At 38.9% G+C, this 24,098-nt stretch overlaps 2 protein-coding genes across 2 annotated transcripts in view; both read left to right on the forward strand.

Moving 5' to 3' along the window:
• LOC133133071 (carbohydrate-responsive element-binding protein) overlaps window positions 1-2,956 on the forward strand; it is a 39,875-nt gene extending 36,919 nt beyond the window's left edge. The window contains exon 17 of the mRNA XM_061249043.1: window positions 1,955-2,956. Within this exon, the coding sequence (XP_061105027.1) occupies window positions 1,955-2,076 (122 nt within the window). The 3' untranslated portion in view covers window positions 2,077-2,956. The remainder of the gene's footprint in view (window positions 1-1,954) is intronic.
• Window positions 2,957-9,381: 6,425 nt separating this feature from the next.
• The window catches only part of srrm3 (serine/arginine repetitive matrix 3), a 120,310-nt gene continuing 105,593 nt past the window's right edge, over window positions 9,382-24,098 (forward strand). The window contains exon 1 of the mRNA XM_061250142.1: window positions 9,382-9,543. The gene's annotated coding sequence lies outside the window, so the exon portion shown is untranslated. The remainder of the gene's footprint in view (window positions 9,544-24,098) is intronic.

Here is a 24,098-nt window from a genome sequence, read left to right on the forward strand (position 1 = left end):
AAACATGCTCTCTTCAATATTACAGTAATGGCAATGGGGTAATACATTTTATAGAATCTTCTAGAGCACACAAACAATCCAGATTGTATACATATTTTCCATTTTATTAGTTTTTCAGGTATGTCCATTGAGCTTGTTCTTTGATAATGCGGTATACCTGGATTATACAGTGGTTTCAGAAAGTATTCAGATCCCTTCACTTTTTGCATGCTTTGTGTTGTAGATTTAATCTAAATTTGCCAATTTGCCCATCAGTCTACACTCAATAACCCATTAAAAAACCCTGAAACCCTAAACCCGTGAAAACATATTTTAATCATTTTTATCAAATTTGTTAAAATTCAAGAACTGTAATCTCATTTATATAATTATTCAGACGCTTTGTTGTGGCACTCCAAATTGTGACCAGGTGCATCCTGTTTGCTGTAATTATCCCTGGGATGTGTTTCGAACTTGATTGGAGTCCACCTGTGCTTTCTTGTGATTGGACAGTTTAGAAAGGCACATACCTGTGTATATAAGGTCCTACTATCCACACCACATGTCAGGACAAAAACCAAGCCATGAAGTCCAAGGAACTCTCTGTAAACCGCCGTAATAAAATTGTGGTGAGGCATCAGGGCAGGGATATAAAATCATTTCTAAAGCTTTGAGTGCTCAGTGAGAGCACAGTGGCCTCAATAATTGTGAAATGGAAGTTTGGAACCACCAGGACTCTTCCAACATTTTGCTGTCTGGGTAACCGGGCAAGAAGAACCCAATGGTCACACTAAGTCCTCTGCAGAGATGGGAGAACTTGCCAGAAGGACGGCCAGCTCAGCAGCACTCCATCAATCTGGCCTTTATGGTAGAGTGGCTAGACAGATGTTAGATTTCAGTTTTTGATTTTTAATGGATTAGCAAAAATATGTGAAAACATGTTTTCACTTTGTCATTATGGGCGCAAATTGTGATTTTAAATTATATGAAAAAGTGAAGGGGTCTGAATACTTTCTGAGGCGACTGTATTTGTATTGCTCATTTCTGGTATATTCTTGCTTACCTCAAGTGGCCACAAACATATTACAATGCATGTTATTATATTGAATGAGTACCTTAGGACAGAGTTCTGGGAAGTTATGTTTACACTGGATATCTGCTAAATCAAGCAGCAATATTTATGCTCATTTTTGATGTCTAAAATAGTTTTGCAACAGGTACAATAACAGAAGCTGCAGGAGTTAATAGATTGTATGAATATTACTTTGGACCTGATACTGTTCAACATAATCTTTGTTATCAATATCATTTATTTGATTAGCTGACACATGTGCTATGTGCTGTTGTTGTTTTAAAAAGAGAATAGCTTGTTATAAATGAACATCTACTGACCAAGTTAATTATTAGCCGTACTGAATGTTATTTGGTGAATGTTTTGGCAGCAGTGGTTCAGTGAACTTTCAATGCTAAGACTTCAGATACTGATAATCTGGTTCACCACTACCATTTGTAGTCTTACCTGCCAAAAGTATTTGTGCTGGCCGACTGTCGCTCTTTTTGAGATTCTTTTGTTAGATATCCTAATTGGACAAAAGATTAGTCTAACCTGCTGTAAAATCCAGCTATGCCAGCTTGACCAGCTTGAAAATTGATCTGATCAAGATGGTCATAATGCTAATATAGCTGGGCATAAACATGGTTTGACCAGCTCAGGCTGTTTCAAAACCGTTTAAGCTGGTCAAACCATGTCAAGCTAAGAGCTGGTCTGAACTGGTCACCCAGCTACCAGCGGTTTCAAAACCTAGCCAGGCTAGTGTCCAATGTTTAGCCCTTGTAGATGTAAAGCAATGAGTTTGAATGGCAATATACATTAGCTGAACCCCTGTTTCCAAAATCAGTATCTCATGAGTGGATTATGCTCTCCTTCTCTCTCGCTTTCCCTCCCCTTATCCTGGAAATATTTCTCCTTTCCTAGCCGTCCTTAGTTCACTCCGCCTCCTCAGCACCTCCACCTCCATCCTGACTGACCCCACCCTTGTCCCAGAGCAGGCCACACGGGCGGTCACCCAGAGCAACCCTGACCACGGTTACTCCTAGCAACCGCACCTCTGCCGCAGATGCTGGGCCTCCCTGCAGACGGTGTCAGCGGTCTTCGTGATTAAGGCCATCAGAGACTTTACCAACCGGGAAACTGTTCACAGTTCTGATTATTATTATTTGTCGTTAAATCTAAGGGCTATCACTGAAACTACTCAAACTGGTAACTGGTATGTTGTCCTAAGAGCCGAACACTGGCCATTGAATCCTGTGCAGGTCCCCCGAGCTACTCTGTCATAACGGCTCGTTTAAATGCACATTTTCATAATACAGATTTTGTGCATTTATTTGGGGACTGTGTTTTGATACTTTCACAGTGTTTTTATAGCACCATTAACTCTTTATAATTCACATAGCAAGGGAGAGGTCTGTTTCCACAATATGCTCCTGGACAACTTTATATAGATTTCCTGCTGAATTTTCATGGAAGGTTTCTATATTCTGTTTGATGTAAACACATCCTCTTTGTTAATTTCAGTGGTTATAGTTAATCACATCAATCTCTGCAAAACCACACAATAAATAGGTTTTTCTAGTGACGAGATTCACAAACATAATACAGTTATTTTTCTTCTGTTCTCCTGGTAGGGTAGTGCTTGAGTTTAACACCAGTGTGTCAGAATGTGTACCAGTATACCAGCAATAGGCACTGAATCCAAAGCCTGCATTTCATTTGGGGATCAAATATCCCTTGTAACATTTTTGTAATTCATATGATATTTTGAAATAGATTTTCAAGTATAAATCTCAAGTATGAGTAATTCATCTGAGGAAATTTTTCAATGACAAGGATTGTTCAAACATTTATTTTTCATGGTTACGCACAATATGAATGACAAAATGTTACAAATTTGACTCGGAATGCAAAAAAATGTTTTGTTGTGAAGTTTGAATGTTTTTAGCCATTCCTGAATGTTTGCAATTTGACTTTTTTTTTTTTTTTTTTTACTTTGAACATTTTATTAAATTGATTTTTGTTTCAAATTGGTTTGGTGGATTACATTTATACAGTGTATTCTATTAATCTCAGTCTCCCTTTTAGGTTAAAATCCATCCATCCATCCATTATCTTATCCCGCTTATCCTGAACAGGGTCACAGGGGGGCTGGAGCCTATCCCAGCATACATTGGGCGAAAGGCAGGAATACACCCTGGACAGGTCGCCAGTCCATCGCAGGGCACACACACACCATTCACTCACACACTCACACCTATGGGCAATTTAGACTCTCCAATCAGCCTAACCTGCATGTCTTTGGACTGTGGGAGGAAACCGGAGTACCCGGAGAAAACCCACACAGACACGGGGAGAACATGCAAACTCCACACAGAGAGGCCCCAGCCAACGGGGATTCGAACCCAGGACCTCCTTGCTGTGAGGCGGCAGTGCTACCCACTGCACCATCCGTGCCGCCTTAGGTTAGAATCAAGTTCACTAATTCACAACAATTCCAATACTGCGGTTTTTATTTGATGAAAACCAAAATGCAAGTTAAGAATTGTGACCACTGAAAACAAGTGGAAAAAAACTGAATCCAAACCCAAACAGAATCAGAAAACTAATTTCATTTCAGAAATTAACTGCAGCAAGGCTAGTGGTCGGTCTTAGTAACTTTTTAGTGTTTGTGTTTCCTCTTCTAGAAACACCCCAGCAAATAGACTGTAACAAAATATATGTGCAGATCTAGTATACGGTGCAGGAGGTAAACATTTCTGAACATGAAACTAGATGATATGTGAGCATGAAATCATTGCCACTTTATCCAAATTTAACAGCAGGTACAGGACAAGAAATAATAAACATGGATATAGTCTGCATACTACTTTTGTGCCCCTTAATCATTTTATTTGTTCTGATGGATCATCATTAGGACAACCAGGATACTCATAAGTAATCATTAGAAACTGGGGAAGGAGGATTTAATTACCTCCGAACAACTTTACTCCAATTTCATTGATAGCAGCCTTTGAACAGCCCTATAGAAATAATACTGTATGTTTAGAGCAAAAGTTGTTAAAGCATTAGAAATGGTGAAATGAGCCTTCGGAAAATCTTAATTATAATTGAAACTGATAAGCTTCACATTACTGATTTAATAATACAGAAGGAATGATCACATTGGTAACACTCCACATCCAAACTATCAACACTTCCCACAACAGCCTTCAAGCCCTCAGCTGCATGTTTTATATGCGTGTTTTCCTGTGACATTTGGGTAGTTAGTCACCATGGATCACACCGATAGGATGACAAAATATACCACCAAGAGCTAGAGGCATACATTTCACAATTTGTTGCACAAATCCTTCCCTTTAATGTTTTCCTATCGAAAACTATTGTGAAAAATCACTGGTATGGTCGTTTGTGGCAGCAACAATGATGTAGAGACAAGGCTGCCATTATGTGGGGACAACCAGGTACTTTGTCCCATGCCCTGGAGGAGCGGAGCCTGTCACAATGGTCTGTGAACTTGTGCTAAATATTATTGTCCTGGACCCAGGAATAATATAATTTGGTCCCAGGTGTGGGAATTTCACCTGGCAGCAACCATGTGTGGAGATAACAACTGATATGGAACCTTGCACTAGGAGTAAATGTAGAACAGATCATTAAAATCTGTGAATCTGTGAAGCTGTACATTTTTACATTTACATTTTAGTCATTTGGCAGACGCTTTTAATCCAAAGCAATTCACAAGTGCATAGGTTCTTCCACAAGCTAAAGCATCACATCCATAACTAGTAAAATATACATGAAGTGCTGTTCTTAACAAAAAATACAGTCATTGTACGTGCCCTTTTTTTGCATGTACCCATGAGCTGGGTGGCTTTCTCTGTCAGGAGATGACGGATACGGCGAATATTGTAGAGGAAGAACCTGCAGGTTCTGGGAGTGGAGGATACATGTGGAGCCAGAGTGAGGTGGTTATCAAGAGTCACCCCAAAATTCTTGGCCGTATGGGAGTTATCCAGCGCAGTTATCCAGCTAACCAGCTTTCTGATATAGTCCTCGAAACCAGTGAGAGTGACTAGGCAGTGATGCAAACTGTCCCTGATTTGTCCATAAAGTATTGCTGTATTGTCCCAACACAATAACTTACAGAAAATGGGTTATGTTCAGCAATATTATCACCTGCAGGTCGTCACTACATTACATAGATAGTTTCACTGTCTTTTCAAAGTAGTTATACATTGCTAGGTAGCGAGCTGACTGGCTGACAAATGAGATTGCATGTTCTCTCATGGGAAATATTAGAATATTTCCCATGAGAGAACATGCAATCTCATTAGCTAGAACTTAATATGCAAATACAGAGTTGGTGGCATAATGTATAGTTGGTGTCTGAAGTCTCAATTGGTTGGTTGAGAACTCTCAATTCAACCAAGAATTTATCATTGAATGAATGGCAAATACCCCTTTTTGGCCAGTAGATGGCATTCACGTATAAGAATTGGGGAGGAAGGGCTTGCAAAACTAGATTTTGTTTAGCCTACAGTTTTTCTCAATCACTTTGGCCCAGTTTATGGTTCACCTCCAAAAGCGTGTACCTCACTCAAAATCTTTAACTTGTGTTTCAAAATTAAATAATTGTTTCAATGAATTAGTGTCATCAAAATGTTGTTTGAAATCAAGTCAGTCAAAATAGTTTGACATATTGTCATTAGGACAGTGCACCCTGGAAGAGTGTTTGTTACAGTAACTTTAAATCAGTCTCCTCTAAAATTTTTGAGAATCAGTTTTATTGATACTGTGACACAGGGTAATACAGTAAACAGAAAACGCAACAATGCAGGGGAATCAGTTGGAAATCACCAATACATCACAGTATAGTTTATGTATTCTTTATGAACTTAAAACATGCATGTACTGTGAATTGAAATAGCATGAAGAATTACAATATTGCACAATGTTTTCCCTTTGGATTGTTTGCATGATTGATGACACCATGGACTGGCCCACATTAGCCTGCACTCTTCAACCAGGCTCTGCCATTGTAAGACCATGATTGATTACATGGTCCACAATGGTGGCCCTCACTTCATTGGAGACAACAATGTGCATTTGTCATCTCCTGCCTCTTCCTCTGTTTGGTGGTCATCTCCTAACCATACCACCACACATCCTTACTCCTTTTCCTATTGGATGAGCAGGCACTTGCCCTTGTTCAATGTTTGCCTCAGCAGGTTCTTCTGTGATCAGAAAGTGTAGTACTGTAATTGTGTTGCACCCGTGCCTACAGTAATTTGACAGTATCGTGACTAGGTGATCCCAGATGTGGGAAACTTCCCTTCATAAAGTAAAATCCAAGATTAACTGACAAGCAATTGATCAGCTGACATTACATCACTACCATGTCACTAAAATGTTGGGAGTATCTACTTGACATATTATGGTGGTTGGATGGACCATTTTTCATATGATGACATACACAATAGTAGTTGCACAGATGTGTTTGAGAGTAAAACTATTCAACTCTGATCAGCGATTGATAATTGGGCCAATTGTAGACAATTGTACTTTATCATTTGCATAGATTTGCTTCATATTTGTCAGTCAAATGGACAGACAGACCCAAAATGAATAATTCTTGAAATTATAAATAAATAAAAAATTGCCAATCAGATTTTCCACTTCTGTAAGTCACTGATTGAAGATGTAAACTGACAGTGGAATGAAAATGCATGGAATGAAAACAGTCTTTTTAAAAAAAAAAAGGAAAGGAATTATGTTGCCATGCATGGAAATACATTTTCATTGTGAAGCACTGTGACACACAAAAATGTCACTAGATGGCGACAGTGATACGTTTATCTCAGTACCATTCGGCATTTTGGTCCGTTTGGCATTGGGCTTATGGGTGTGCTTGATATTAGCGAACTTTAGAATAAACAACGGATCTTTGCTTGATAAGGAAATGGCTGAATCCTATTTACAATGAACTCCGTAATGTTGGGCAAAAGCATATACGTTTATTTGTGAAGAAACAATTCGCATGTGATTAAATGCATATTCTCAATTTTTGATTTTATTATTACAAGGTATTATATACAGGATTCTTTGACTTTCATTAGCACAACTCTGGTCCTCGTGTTGACACGAATCGTGTTGCCAAGAATCAAGACTATATATTGAAAACTGTCCTATATCTTGTGACAGCCCGTTTATTTTCGGTGTGGTGTCTGTTTTGCATGCCCTTTGCTTTTTCTTTGCTGGGCTGGTGGTGGGGGCGTGGCTGATGCCTGATTCGTTACAACCTGCACTAAGAAAGAATTGAACACACCGGATCGAATCAGAAAAATCTTCGCCATTTGTCCCATGAACGTTATGAATAATCCAGCTAACAAGATATATCTCAAACCTCTGTCTTGCAAGCAGCCAACGTTCCTTGTCCTCTGTTCTATTTACGTCATTAATATTATGACTACTGTGGTGCTCATCTCACCGATTGACGCTACATCACGAAATAAATTATGTTCAATCATAGTTAGTCAACTGCACAGCCGGGACCTGTATTATGAAGCAGGAATACCGAGTTAGCTGCAGTGAAACCCAGAACCGTCCCAAAACTGGAACATGACTGAAGCAAGCGCAGTTATCCATCCAGCTAACTCGTAGTCCTGCTTTGTGATACATGCCCCTTCATAGCAACACTGTTACTGCTACATCATACCTGATTTGCGAAGAACCCTGTCTTGAGACCACTCGTGAAAATGCTTATATTTTGCATTATTTTCTAATTTAATACAAACTCGTTACACATTATATTATCATCGTAACACACACAAGTTTGAAAAGTTGATTATTTTAAAAATGTACATTAATTTCAGAATGTATGTCCCCCTTTTGCTTGAATGGCAACATGCGCTCGAGCTGGCATGGACTTCATAAGGTGCATAACCTGATGATCCATATAATCCCTGCATTATTTCACAATGTTCCAAAGAGCATCTTGTGATGTTACTGAATGCTTGTCTTTTTTCAGTCTTCAAGTGCCCCCATAAAAGTTGAATGGGGTTGAGGTCAGGTGATTGTGGGTTGTACAGCACTTGCTCTTCTTTTGTCTTCGAGTAGTTATTGCAAAGCTTTGAAGTAACTTAAATTTGTTTAACATTTTTCAAAAACCCGAAAACTTTCTACTATGTGAATTTTTTTTCCAATGTGGTCTCAGACTGTTGCACCCCACTCTATTACATTAATTTTTCCCTAATATCTTATCATGTGAGTTAACTCGATCTCCCGGTCAAAACACCGGCAGTTCCCTATATCGTGTGAGCGTTGAGCTGCAGAATGAAAGAAAGCTGGTTGTGTTGCCAGGCGTATGCTTTATTACCTCAGACAATCTTAATCACAATACACTCGACAACTTCCGACGGCTTTAATTTATATTTCAGAGACCGACATCTGACATCTGCTGTCTCGAATCCATGCGGCCATTGCGCTGAAAGTGGTTTAGCGAAGTTAAGGTTTTGGTAATATTATGAGTTCTCATGAAAAAGATACTATAGGCTAATTTGCTAGCAAGTCAAGTTAATTTACAGTCAAATAATAGTGTTAACGTTAAGAATGTTTAAATAAAAAATGGGAATCTAGCCTCTCGCTGTTCTCCTGCGGTAATTTACTAAAACTAGCCTACAGAGAGCGAGCGTTTGGTAGACTACTGTATGCGTAGATAACCGTCCACAGCTGCAGATTTGCATCGTGTATCGGAAACCAATTCCGAACCGCAATGCAAATCACCACAAACTACAGTTGTGCAAAGTGAGTCTGTTTTAACGGTACTAAATCTGAGTTGTAGGCTTCCTGCCATTTGTAGTCTTAATGATTGGATGGAGCTTTGTATCCTACGAGGTTAGAATGGAAATTCCCAAGTACCTTTGTTGGGACCCGGCTGAATCATTATGACCCACAGTCACAAATCCTTAGCTCACTAGGTTTGTGGAATTGATCTATGTATTATTATTATTACTATTATTATTATTATTATTATTATTATTATTATTATTATTATTATTATTATTATAGAGTTTGTTCATTGGTCATCGTCCAGTATCCCCACACATTTCCATGATAATTTGTTTTAAATAAAATAACTCCGCACTCAGTTATATTAATTCGCACGGAATGAAGCATTAAACATCCTTCCTCTGCATCGGATTGTTTTTTTGGAATCGAACGATAAAGGAGATGCAAGGACGCCTCCGATACTGCAGAGGGTGGTGTTTAATATGTTGCGCACAACGCCCTCCATTATTATCGCTGCTGCCTAATGCGCTGTCCAGCACTTCAGCACTGAAGAGGGAGAGAGAGGGTGCTGAACATAGCCTGGGAATCCAGGGTAGGAGCCTAGGAGGAGACGAAACTACAGGCTACGGCTCACCAACTGTAATTTAAACAATAAGTCAGTGTCTGTTGTTACAAAAAGCGGAACGCCGTATCAGGTCAGCACATCTACGAGACAGAAGCAGGTAAGATCGCATTAAAAGCTTCCACGCTTTGTATATGATCAGCAATAAGTTAGAGACAGGAGGCACTTGCATCAGAAGGTAGCGTGCTAGCAAGCTAACGGGAGCTAAAATAAAACCGATTAGCCAACATGTTATTGTCCACAGATTCAGTTGGGATATTTCGACACGGAAATGTTTCTGTATATTTCTGAATATGCGGCGATTACGAAACTATAGATGAATAGAAATCAGTTTGGCGAGGTTATGGAAAAATACTTTCTTAGATAGATATACGCATCCGTGTTTTGCACTAAATGTTTTAGCCTATGATCTACGGTGATGATTTCGAGAGGCAGTTCCAGCGTAATCCATCCTTGAATTATCCTTAATCCGAACGAGAAACTGTAGCCTGTCATTTGATTATGAACAACTACAAGACCAATGAATCGTGCAAACAAGGAACGCAGGTTCAGATGTTCAACTTATATTGGGAAGTAAGCAAATGTCAAGCTGTAAAATATTTTAGACCCGAGTAATGAAAAAATATCGCCAACAGTTGAATATTTTTGTTTTGGGATATACAATTAGCTCTGTCATATATTGATTTTGGGGAAGGTGTACTAAATACAGTAGCTTTTTCGGGAAATTAATCGACTTCATTCTCAATCCCGTGGGTAGCTCAGCAAAACTGCCAATAACCCGGAGATGTGGGCTACCATGGATGCATATACAGTTTGTAATGGATTAATTCAAATAATGTGATAGCGCTAGGAAACTTTCAACGCCACGTGCTACGATTGTGATAAATGCAGCAAGTCTGCAGTTCTGAAATAAATGTGTGTGTGCGCAGCTATTGTAATTTTTTCATGATTCTATTTCCATTGCATTGCATATATTCATTGCATTATATATACATACTTATATTTATTCTTATTTTTTATTTATTTTTTTGTGCCATAAACGTTGTTAATTATGTTCAAATCTTTCAAAATTGTCATATATGTAAATAGTGTCTCAGAAGAACCACATATATATCCATATATATTTATATTTGTTTTGGCATGTATGGTTTATCAGGGCAATATCAGTGGGATGGATTCGGCATGGTTGTAGCAGAGTGCACTCTGTTGCCTATAAATAGTGTATAATCATACACATCCTAGAATGCGCAAAATGGATAAAATGTTTCTGCATGTTTTAGTACAACTCTTAATGTGTAGGATTGGGGTTTTTTCACCCATATTAGAATAACTGCTGTCTTAGCACAGATCACAAATCAATATCTGACAAACAAAGAGAACTGATTTAACGTTTTCAAAATCGAATATAATTTAGAATCATAATTTTTTCAAAATAGCCGCTTACCATTTGACCAATATAAACAAGACGCCACTTTCAGAACTGTGTAGATGCTTTAGGATGTGTACATGATTTGGTTTATATTTGGTCTGTTCTGTATCATTATATGATTACTAACTGACCCTAAAACTTGCTTTTGCTTGTTGGTGTTACTGGCTAGACAAATGGGTAACATGATATGAATAGCTAGCCTAATGCAAGCCTAGAGTAAATAAAACACAATAAAGACAAAACATCAACACTGGGCTCATGGTAAGTGTACAGTAGTAGGATATAATCTGGTATGCAAATTGCATTAGAAATAAAGTCAGTCACCCTGATAATCTGGTGATGATGTTCTTGCACTGCGGAGGGTCAAGACAAAGTTGTTTGGTTGCCTTTTACAACAATCCATCTCTCTGCATCACCAACCTACTGCAACATAAAGGAAATCTTCCCATAAAAAACAAAAAACTAAGCAGTGAATAAATTATGCCGAAATGGAACCTACAGAATACACAGTATTTTATGGCTAGCACAGAAATTGCTGCAGGAAGGCCTTACTGAAATGAATGTGAAGTCAATTAAAAAGCTGCAGCTCTCTAGATTAAACTTCCTGGGTTTCTCAGCCTTTGTTTTCTCTCATTTTAACTTTAAAACATTTTTTGGAATTGAATCAGAACACTGCTAGAAGACATTAGCGAATGGTCATTATGTTGAAGAAACAAAATGAAATGAAGAAACAGAAGCAATATAATAGTCACCTATATTTAATAGGTAGTAACCAGCAGATGAAGAAGATGCAAGAGACAAGATATGGTATGCAAACAGAATATTTCATTTTCAAACACAGCTAACAAGGGAGGAGGCTACACTTCCCAGTAAAATTCAGCAAGCAAAGAACGTCCATAGGTGTGTTATTGAAGATCCTGAGATATTGAAAGGCGGCCTGCACCCCACTTTTTCTCTGGTGCATCCCTCTTAAACAGTCAACAGCTTCCCCGCACAAAAAGCAAAATACTCAGATTCAGCCCCTGTTCCCCACCCAATGCAGTCTGCTGTAATACCCAGGTGACAAATTAATTTATACCTGAGAAATCTGAGATTAAACAGGATGATTAAACTCACTGGCAATGGGACAGGTATGTGTCATCTGGCTACAAATGGGAATAGACAGCAATGGATAAATAATTTGAAAATGACCTCCTAGGCCATTGCACCCTATTATAGAATGTTGGCTAATGGTTGGCTAATGCATCCCTCACTGATTCCTCAGATATCATAAGTCGACAGAGATAAATCATGTGCAAATATTTTTGTCCTGATTTGAACTGTTTTACAGGCCCTGAAACAAATTGCAAATATTTGCATAATATTAGGACAAATGGATTGATAAAGAAACCAGGAAGGGCTCAATTAAATGTTGGATAACTCATTTACCCTTGATGAGGTAGAATAATTTCTGTAGAGTAACCTTGTGATCTTTACACATTCACAAAGGATCTTATTGAAGTGAATGCACAGAATGGGGTCTAATGTACCTGAATGGAGTGACCGTCGTTCCCTTCTTTAAGATACCTGTTCCAACCACCCAGTTTTTTCTTTAGTTAGAATAGCATGATATAACTTAATACCATAATGGTTGTCCACCAGGGTTGTCCAGTCTTATCCAACATGGGCCAGTATGGGTGCGGTGCATTTTCTTAGAATTTTTTTGCCAAACACAATGACACCTGATTCAGCTGATGAACTAATCAAGGACTTCAACCAATACCTCGAAAAGTACAATCAGGTGTCTTAGTGCTGGGCTAAAATAAAAACCTGCACCCACACCGGCCCTGTGTGGAATAATATTTGACACCCCTGCCTTAATGCATGAGTTTGGAGCCAGCGGTACATGGAACATATGTAGAAATGGCCAAATCCATCTCTCCTCAAACTATTATTTCAAAATGACACTATTATTGCTGACCTGGCTAACATGTAGTGAGTGCCATTGAGGGACCATGGGCCACTTTTTAAAAGGTGTTGTCTATTATGGATATCACCAGTGTAACATTAGTTACCCAGCAGTCAGACTAGGCACCTAAAATTTGTTGTAGTTTCATAGTAACAGATCACTTGGGCAGAAGTGTAGAGCAGTCACTAGAGGACTATGACCAACAGGGTTCCAGTTCCAGGCGGGAAAATGAAGTTATGCCTTTAAGTGGGGTTTATTTTGACAGTGAAAGTTGAGTAATGTGTATATGTGCTATGCAAGGCTTGACAATAGATATATTGTCAAGGTGTGTGTGTGTGACTGAGAGTATATATTTTTTTTGTTAGAAAATTATCAAATGTTACTGTTTTGCTTGGCTCATAGTTCTGTTATATTGTACTAGCTACAGGAATGTTGCCATTGAACCTTATAGAGATGCTCTTTTTTCCCATGCTGCCCTTGTTCTGCCATACTTTCTGTCCTCATTCAAAGCACTGCTTTCTTCCTCCTGTCCTACTTCCTTGAAAGACTTGTTCATGTTGTCAGGGAATTATAACTGGAATGGGGGGGGGGGGGGGGGGGGGCAGGACATGGTACATGAAGCTACCAGACAATGATGGATGAACAATTAGATTTTAATTTTATGTATTATTCTAATGTATTGTATTCTAATGTATCTGATGTATTATCCAAGAAAAAAAATCACAAAAGAAGATGATTCAAACACAGCGCATAGTTTGTCATCCACATATCATCGGACCGCACTTTTCCTGTGAGACAGTAACTGGTCTGACTTCGTCTTTGAAAGTGAAAACATTTATCTCTGGGAAGAGAAAATACAGGCCAGGTTCAGGTCTCAGATATTCAAGCTGATGGTTGAGAAGATGTTCGTAAGACGCTCCTTTCTTCCATTTGATTCAGAGAGTAGAGTCATTCATAACTTTTTGCTCACATTTGTTTCAGACAGTGTAAAGTTATTCTTAACTCTTTGCTTGTATTTGATTCAGAAAGTGTACAGTAATTCTTAAAGGTTTGCTTGTATTTGATTCAGAGTGTAGAGAATGAACTGTTTGGTTGCATTTGATTCTGATAGTATAGCGTACTTCTTAACTGTTCACTCACATTTGATGCAGAGTGTTGAGTAATTATCAACTTTTTGCTTGCATTTGATTCAGAGAATAGAGTCATTCTAACTGTTTGCTTGCATTTGATTCAAATAGTGTAATTATTTACTGTTAGCTTGCATTTGATTCAGAGTACACAGTAATGTTTAACTGTTTGTTTGCATTTGATTCAGAGAGTACAGAGCAATTTCTTACTGTTTGCTTGCATTTGATTCAGAACATGTAGAGTAATTCTTAACTCTTCCTTTGCATTTGATTCATGCCTGTAGAGTTGTAGAGTAATAAATTGACGCATTTCCTATAATTATGATGAAAGGGCTGCAGTCAGAATTCCTATCGGCAAAGTTAAGCCCTGCTTCGGCAGGTGTCTATACTATTCCAGGAACATGAATCAGCTTTGTTCTGCCGTGGCAGGTTAAAAGACTATACGTGTCCCCCAAGCTAAGGGCATTACCAGAGAGAGATGACAGCTAAATGAATATGCCTTATTAAAGCACATAATTATTCCATATACCCCCTCCCCTATTTATGCATACAAAATCAGTTTAGTCATAGTCTTCATTGGTACCTGTGTGGAATATGAAAGTGGAATGGCGATTTCGTACCGGCAGGCAGTGCAAGCGTTTGTTTCAAAGGGTGCATTCTCTGCTCTTGGCATAAAGAAAGCTCACTGTGACCTTACCACAGCCACCCTCGCAGATGGGAGAACGTATGCCTCTTCTGCTCCCCCCGTTTGTTTCCTCCTTGCAGCAGATGCCAGCATTTGCAATGCACAATTACCATATACGCGATGATTCCTCTTCAAAGGAATTAATTTTTTTTTAACTACTCCTTTGAAGTCTTTTTCAGTTGCATACGAAAATGAGATTGCTTCAGTTCCGTGCAATACGAATGTAGCGTTACATCATGCTACTTCTTAATCAGTTAACTTTTTCACTATGCAGCAATATATATTACTATGGGTGATGGATGCATCATTCTCATTTTGGAGAATGTAGGAGTAAAGAACTGTATCTGATTCAAGTAAAATGTATTTTTTCTCCCCATCATTTCTGATATTATTAGCTTTCAACAAATCAAATCCAAAAAAAAAATCCAAATACCATGCAGTCAAATGGTCAAACATTTAGTTGTTAGAGGCGTTAGAGGTTCTTATGTAACATGTTTTGACAGAGTGCAAAAAAAGAAAGGATGTGCTAATGGTGATTCAACCTGTTCAGGGTAGAATCCTATTATCACTTTGAAGGTGAAAATGAAAAACTCTTCAATGTTCTTTCTGCCATGCAGGTTTTGATGGAGTCCCTCCCTTTCAAAAATACAAAGAAAAAACAGAATGTGGTAGAATTTTGATGCATGCTTGAAGTCATTGTTCTACCTATAACCAAGACTGGGAACCAGTTGCAAACGGCTTTATTGAAAAATGGGCGGGTGAAACAGGCAAAGGTCAGATTTTGGCAAATGGGGATGTAGAAGGTGATACAGTTCATAATCAATGGACCAGGCAGGGGTTCGGGGCTAACAGACACAAAGGAAATCCAAAACGTAGTCACGGCCACAGGCAAAAGTTTGATAATGGTAAGGCAGCCCAAATAGGAAGATAAACAGAAAGTTAAAAAAAAAAAAATCGCAAACCGGCAATCCAAACAAAGTCCAAGAGCAGCGGGTCAAATACGAACAGACGAATAATCCAATAGGCGATGGTAGAGGTACACAAAACAGGTCGAAGCACAGGTAGATCAAACCACAAACTGCTGGAGAGAATGGCAGGGGCACACTACAATCTGGCAAAGAACTGATTAAACAGACTGGTGTAAATAAACAAGGAGTAACGATGATCAGGTCTGCACGATACTCAGGAACTGAGAACAGGTGAAGCGAATTAAATGAATGAACAGAAACCAGAACTACGGAAAGCAAAGTGGGAAATAAAAGGCGAAACGCTGGAGAATTACATAGAATACGGAGACAGAAAACACAGATCATGACAGAGTCAGCTTCCTAGCACAGATAACCAGTTTTCTGCCAAGATTTACTTATTCCATTGTTGAATTAATTGTGCCATTGATCTTAAATAGTGCCCCTGGACCACTGGCTACAAATATCTCCACACCATCAACGATCCAACACCATATTTGACAGTTGGTATGAGGTACTTCTCCTTGTATGTATTCCATTTTGCTGCCGAACATGTCGATGGTGTGTATGGCCCCAGTGTTAATTTTTTGTCACATCTGGCCATAGCACTCTCTTCCAGACATAATTCCAATGAGGTTTGACAAAAACATAAAAAAACATTTTCTTTTTACTTGGTGACCCCAAGACACAACTGCGATTCTTAAACTGCGATCCTTGGGTTACTTGGCCCTCACCATTTTCCTTGCTGTCTGTGGGGATAATATGCACTTGCATCCTCTTCCTTGCAAGTTTGCAAACATTCCATATGTGTTATGCCTTTTATTTTTGCCCTTACAGTGCTAAGAGGTATGCTTAACCGTTTATGTATTTTTTTTGTACCCGTTACTCAACTGGTGGTCACTGATGGTCAATTACCATCTGTGTCTTCTGAATTAAAAGTTCTTTGGCTTTTCCCATGCTGATGTTTGACAAAGGGATTTTGCATGCGTGTTACCTATTTTTATACTCTAGTGAAACAGGAAGTGATGGAATGACAACTAAATTCTGTAAAATTTTGTTGCCAATTTCACTTTGTTTGATTTTATTTACAATAATTGCAAGGGGTGCTAATAATTTTGGCACCTGTGGTTTTCAGATACAAGTAGATTACTAAATAAAAACATTGAAACATGAGAGTAATTGTATTGAAATCAATTATCTAGGTGGTTTATTATATACTGTACAGCCTTTTTTCTCCATTTTTATTAAGGGTGCCAATAATTCTGGAGCCCACTGCTCTGCCTTGAGCAAGCTAGTGGTACAGTACTGAAGTGATGACTGGGAGAAGCATTTTAGCTAATGACATTATATTTCCAACGGTGGTTTGTTTGGCTTGCCTGCTAAACAGAACCGTAGCATTTTCACTACGCACGCTGAGACTGTTAGGCATTGGTTAGGCAGTTCTTGAGATTTTTTTGCTCAAAAAGGTTGAGGTTTTACAACAAAAATGGATTTTGCCATGCCTAGGTCTAAATACAGGACTTCTAAGGAATCTCTCTTCTCTTTAGTCTCTCGAGTGAAAGTTTCTGAGAAAGAAGTGAAAACACCTTTGACTCCACAATAGAGGGAGTTTTCAGTGACATGACCCCATTTTATGTCCTATTATCATATTGTCATCAAATTTTGACCAGTGTCGTAATAACAGCCACAATAATCTGTATCCACTCAAAAACAGAAATTATTTTCAGTGAGAAAAGATCTTCCACTTCCACTGTGTTTAAGCTTCTGTAACTTTGTTTTAGCAATATTTAGTCTTATTCTGACTCTTGGAAAAGAAACCCGAATGGGTTACCTTTCAGAAGAGACCAGGATTATGCCTGCCCAATAAATAATTGAAAAAATAATAAAATAATAATAATTCTTATTTTATTTTGGCTATGTAATTTTCAAGTTTGTGTTAAGAAAAGGGGCGATACTTAAGGAGTTAAATACATCTGCTCAAATTATGCTTTATTTTTTGGGGCAGTGAAAGGGAATTGTATGCAAATTTACAATTATGCTGTGCTCTCATTCCACCCCTATGCCTGCACCCAAAGAAACGGGCAACAGTTGGCACCAGCTGTAATCCAAGTCCTGCCAGAATTCATCCTACCTAGCCTATGAGGCCATTATGTGTCCTGCTAGCCAAGCCAGATAATGGCATAATTGACTCAAAAATTATTAAAAATTGTGAAATCTAATCTATTGGGCTCAATCTGCGCTCACAGTGAAATCCTTTGCTCATTTCGAAGGCCACTTACTATTTCATCATCAAACCTCATATTCAAATCAGCCATTTTATAAGCTCTCATGGGGGTTTGTGCCAATCCACAAGCAATGTTGTAAGGCTAAGTCTAATGGCTTGATTATATTCAGTGGTATTTTATATCAGGTGCCTTTCACTATTATGCATTATGAGGTATTGATGGTGGTGAGTTATGCAGGCTTCATTGGGGGTTCATTGGAGATTTATTTAAGGTTTTAACACATTGCTCAGTGTTTACTATTTAATATTCATATTATATTATTTATCTCCTCACTTCAAATGGACCTCTCTTCTCATGCTCTCGTTGTTTATGTTAAATATCTTAAGCATGTATTGTGAGAGCACTATTAAATACATATATCTCAAATACCATTATTCTTTGATCAAACTATATGCGGTGTAATGCAACTGCAAGGTAAAACTGATTTACATGGTCATTTCCTTATTTTTAAGCATTATGCTAATGTTCATGCTGTTTAATGGGCTGGTAATAATGCATGCTGTCATTTATTCATATTTCTACACATCTATTATTACTTATTCATATTTGTTTGCAGCATTATTTATAATATAAATAAATAATGGAACCTCTACTTCATACATCTCCACCAAAGCCATTCAGAGCTGTCCTAGATAATATTATTTTAATTATGGAATTTGATGAAACTGCATTATTCAACTCTATGCAGTAAAAACTTCAGAGAGATTAAATAAATCAGCTTTCTGACAGGAGGCAGTGGGAAATTTGTTTGAAATTGAGATGAAAGGTTGGGTGTTCATGGGCAAACAGTAAGGGCACATGCAGTCTTTGGTGAAGCACAATTTAGACTATGCAGAGAAACTTTGAAGTTCCAGAAAAGACAGAGAGAGGAGGGGGGGATTGGAAAAGGGGGGGGGGGTGGAAGAAAGAGAGAGCACGGGCAACAGCAATGCAGTAATGGTCTTTTGATCTTGTCTGTCTCCGGTGAGATCTCGAGTCTCCTGACGCTAACCTAGACATGTAGTACGTGGAGAGCAAACAGACAGCTGCCTCCTAAACTCCCATATCGCAGGCATGTTAGCCGGCCTGAGTGTGGGTGCAGGCTTTTGCTCAAAGCAGTTACATACCTGGGGCTCATTCCAAGTACTTTTTCGCCTCCTTTTTTCTTTTCCTTGCTCCTGACCCGGAAATAGATCCTATAAGTCTTTAAACACATTCCAACCCATTAAAATGTTCCTTCTAGGAGCTAGGAGTAGAAGTTAGGAACTCCTGAACTTTCTTTTGGAAGTATTTTTTTCGGAAAACGTGGCGTATAAATGATTGACCAGTGCGTCTACCTCTCTCCATCTCCCGGAACCCGTGAGGGGGAAGGGGGAAGACTTTTTGCTATTTATTTTGTGTTGGTGTGGGCACTCTCTCTCCTTGCGACAAACAACAGGGTAAAGTGCCGCATCTCCTTCCCAGGGTGTTCAGCTGCTGTTTTCAGGTCTAGTTGAGTTGAATCCAACATTGTTGCAAGCCAAAACCTTTAAAAATCTATTTAATGCCAGCACCAGGGTTCCCTTCGACGTTAAAGCACGTCCGTGGCTTCTGGACGCTCCAGCTTCAACCGCTGAATAATGGAAGAGGGGAGAGAGTCTGATTTCGTGGCGTTCAAAAAGGGGGATCAAATGAGGGCCTGGGTTGGGTTACAGACAAGAGAGGTAGGTGAGGAGAATGGGGAATCGTGTGATGCCTCTGTCATTCGCGGAGGAGTGGAACAGCTGGCCCTTGCTAAATTGTCATCCGAAGCCATCTGTTTTAAACCTGCAGAAGCCTTAACCGTACTTGGTTTGCCTGATAACTGGCAAGGCACATTGTCTGATTACAGAGACAAAGAGACAAAGAGAGAGAAAGAGAGAGAGAGGGCAAGAAAGAGAAAGGGAGAGAAGCGGAAGGAAAGAGAAGAGGAGAGATAAAGAGGGAGATGGCGAGGCTATGTCTTACACCCCTGCTGACTGAGGTGACAGCGCTAACATGCACGTTTCCTCTCGGTCTTAGCGACAGAAGCGTCAGCTTTCCTGCTCTCCCAGGTTTAATTAATGCTTAGATTGTGCTCTGCTGTATTTCACAGGCTTGGAAATAAACACTGCAGTTGATGGGAAGTCTCCCCAGGCCTGGATTCAATCAGAATGTGCCCCTTACTTTGATGTACAAACAAATTAAAGTGGTCCTTTTTTTCCCTCACAAATCCAGCTTGGTGGCATCATTTTCTCAGAGGCTGAACTCAGCAAACTGTGTTTTGGGAGATAAGCATTAACGCATTTAATTCAAGAGTTAAGAGCAAATTTCTTTCCAAGTTAACGACAAATTTGATCAAATCCATGGCCAAGTTTGATAGTTTGTTCTAATGAACTGGGATAAACACATCTGAACTGATATCGCAAGGGACAGGAAATTGTATAAAAGAGACACCTTTGATACAATTTCCTTTCCCTTGTAATAGCATAAACATTAACTATGAATACCATGAATCCATCATTCCAGCCTGTTCCTTCCAATTGCAGGGCTTTGAACTGAAGGTGTTGTCTCATTTGTGTACTTGTCTTTCTCAATGGATTATAACAATGACTCAGTGATTAACTACTTGTCTCTACTTCAGACAAAACCCACAGAAGATATACTCTATGTCAACAGAAATATTCCCATTTTTTACTCATTAATAAAAAAAATGTATTCAAATTGTTTTTATTCATACAGTATGTCTGTGTAATAAAAGCATATAAAACTATGTTATTGACTGGTTCAGAATATATTAATTAACAGCAATATGGGAATTCTAAAAAACAGACCAAACAAAATGGCCACCACACCTGTTTAAAATCAATTATTCTATAGCAAAATGTAGGTTCCAGGTAGGGCATGAGCGCTGTGAAGAAGGATTTAAACGTATAGGCTATTTAGAATTTCATATCTGCTGACAATTGGATTTGCTTTCTGCAATATTCAGGGAATTGAAATCCGGATTCTTTTACAGCTGCTTTTCACAGAGGCGGACCCGTTCTGAATACTGGGTGCGCTATTTCGGTAGAACTGCTGTAAAGAAACGAGAAATAAGTGGTATCTGCCCTATTTCTCCCCTTGTCTGTTCTCCATGTTATGAATTACAATTCTGTCAGTAATGTTGGACCGGGCAGAATACAGCGTACACCACCTTTCACACCTTCATTCTTTACCGGGGCGATAAATAATCAGAGCACACCTTCCAGAGACTGTTGAAATAATTGAACATGTGTGGGTGTGTGTGCTTTTGCATGTGTGTGTGCGTGTGTGTGTTTGTGCTTGTGTGTAAGTGCTCTTATCACCTTCTTTAGTGGGAGTGGATGTTAACTGTTGATTGGATGGCACCTGATTCGTCTGTCAAGTCATTCTGGCAATGGAAACCATTACTTAGTGTATTTAGATGAATAGGGAAAGGGAGGAAGGATGGTCAGAGATGGCTTATTCGGATTTATGCATCATGATTTGAATAAAAATGGCTTTGAAAAGCAATGTAAGAAAAACAGCATTATTTGAAGGTAACTGTGATGCACTTAAATGTAACAATGGTTGATTTGGCTACAAGCAGTCAAGAACAGTATACATTTCCAACCAATGATTGTGCAGCTTTGTCCTTCAAAACAGAAATGCTGTATGTTCACAAAACAAATGTAAACCGTATAGTTGACATTAATATAAATGATAATTTTGTGAATGAATACTTTATCCTTCTTTAAAATATGATATGGCAAAATGCAGTTCATTCCTAAGAAGAGGCAAGTCGTCTATCGTGATTAGGAGTGAGGATTCTTACCCAAAATGATTGGTTTCATTTCTATCCCTAGTACGCAGCCCTAATTACTTATTAGCAACTATGTAATATCATGTATATTAACATTAAATATTAAATATTGCTTAAATATTCATAATTATAGTGTTAAATATATAATACATATCCAGCTGGATGCTTGTAAGCAATGTAAGTAGCCTAGGATTAAGATTATTTGTCTGCTAAGCAGATAAATAATGATGTAAACAAGCATCTGAGGAGTGGGTGGATGGAATAATTAGCATAGCTTCTGGGGCTTTTCCAGGCGAAAGGTCTATTTATTGGCACGTAAAACATGCTACTGCAACAGGACTACTCAAGGCCAGTCCTGCAGGGCCACAACCCAGCAGGGTTCCATGGCCTATTTAAACCCTTAATGCTGTCAGGCCTGGTGATTGGTGCTAATTTGGTGCAATCAAGACAGTGATTAGTTAAATCAGGTGGTTAAATTGTTGACAGAACCAAAAGCATGTAGACGCTCTGGCCTTCCAAGCCCAGTGATACAAAGCTCTGTAACTGCAAAATGGTTCTCTATAGATGACTATAGACTAACAATGAATAACAGTGAAAATTTGATTTGATCAATTAACAGGTTCGTTAAAACCCTTTATGGCAAGGGCAGTGAAACCAAGCACAAATGGCAGAATAGGAGCTTTATTGTCAGAGTCGTACAGTCCAAGGGCAATAGCCAACAAACAGTAGTAACAAGGACACGGCAGTTCATAACGATTAGATAGGTGATGGTCAGGCAGAGTGGGGGGGGGGGGGGGGGGGGAGGTCTGGAGACAGGACGTAACACGGAACCCAGAGGCAGGTAGACAGGACACTAGAACAGGCACCCAGGGGCAGGTAGACAGGGCACTAGAACAGGCAAGCGGGATACGGGAGCAGGTAACAGGACAAACCATACATTATCTGGCAGGGAACAGAAGGAAACAGACAGACTATATACACAGGTAACGTGACACAATGGGATTGAGGTGAGTGTGATTACACAATTGGAAGCACGTAACAGGTGCAGAGGGGCGTGGCTAGGGAACAGGTTCAGTGCAAATGTAGACACATGAAACGGAGCACAGACTTAAAAATTACATAGAGACAAGGACACAAACTGAAATACAGAGGCACGGGACATGACTCCTTTAACTGTGTTGACCTTAATACAGGAACAGCAACTTCCTGTTCATAAAACCCTCCTAGCAAGTTGCTATTCGCAATCTGTCCAGCTGTCTTCACATCTCCTTCAGTTTCTCCATATTCTATATTGGTAAGCAAACCATCACAAAACATGATGAATGCCAAAATGTTGATAACACTGGTAAAGCATAGATGGAGCTACACCATGTGTAACAACAATATCCCACAGTGACAGGTGCATGGTGCATTTCCATTTTATTACATATAGTATTATATCCAGCCAAACAGCGATCTAGCAGAGAAGGTTGGTAGTGTACCATGAACGGGAAAAACTGAAATAAATTGCAGTATTCAGGGGGGAGGCGAGATGCCAGCTATTGGCTGTACAGTGAGGGACAATGGCCTGCTATGCCACATTGACCTACTGACTGACGCTGATTTGGGAATTAATCATAGTTTTATGAACACCCCAATAAGGTTGTTTCGGATCAGTTTATTTTGATCTGCTTGACATGAATCCACCCAAACAGCATCGGATTCCTGTCAAAGATGAAGTAGCGAGGACGATCAGAAAATTCCATGTGAAGTACTCGCTATTGACGGAAAATCACCCTGGGAAGGCAAATGTATGCAAGAACCTTCAAGGTTCTCGGTGAGATTGATTTTTCATCCAGAGATTTAAAAGAATATTTTAGATAATAGGATATTTTCCAAGTAATAGGATCCTGATAAATAAAGGTGTTTGAACAGTAAGTTAGTTGTCATTCATTTTATTGCATATGTGGATTTATAGCATTTAGCTATGGTGTTTTGCAAAACGCTTTTCTAAAAATGCATAAAGATATATTATTTGAAATAGTTCAAACATTCATTGTACATTTATGAAATCTTTTTCCCATTCATTAGTAACAGAAATTGGCATTTTTCTCAAAAAAACTAAACTGGATATATAGTGCAGTACGTATTTGGACAGTGGTACAATTTCTGTTCTCAGCTCTGTACTCATGCACATTGGATTTGAAATGAAGCAATGAATAATTAGGTTAAAATGCAGACTGTCACCTTTAATTTCAGGGTATTTACATCCATATTGGGTTATCTGTGTACAACTCACAATAAATTAAGCAATATTTATTGAGGGTTAATATAAATGCAAACCTTGGTATCAAGGCTCTGCCTCATCACTCCTTGTTGTAGGCGAAAATGTTCTGAAGGCATGATTCAGGAATCAGAGGATAATTCAAGCAGCTAGC

Source organism: Conger conger, chromosome 7 (assembly GCF_963514075.1).
Source record: "Conger conger chromosome 7, fConCon1.1, whole genome shotgun sequence".
Lineage (NCBI taxonomy): Eukaryota > Metazoa > Chordata > Actinopteri > Anguilliformes > Congridae > Conger > Conger conger.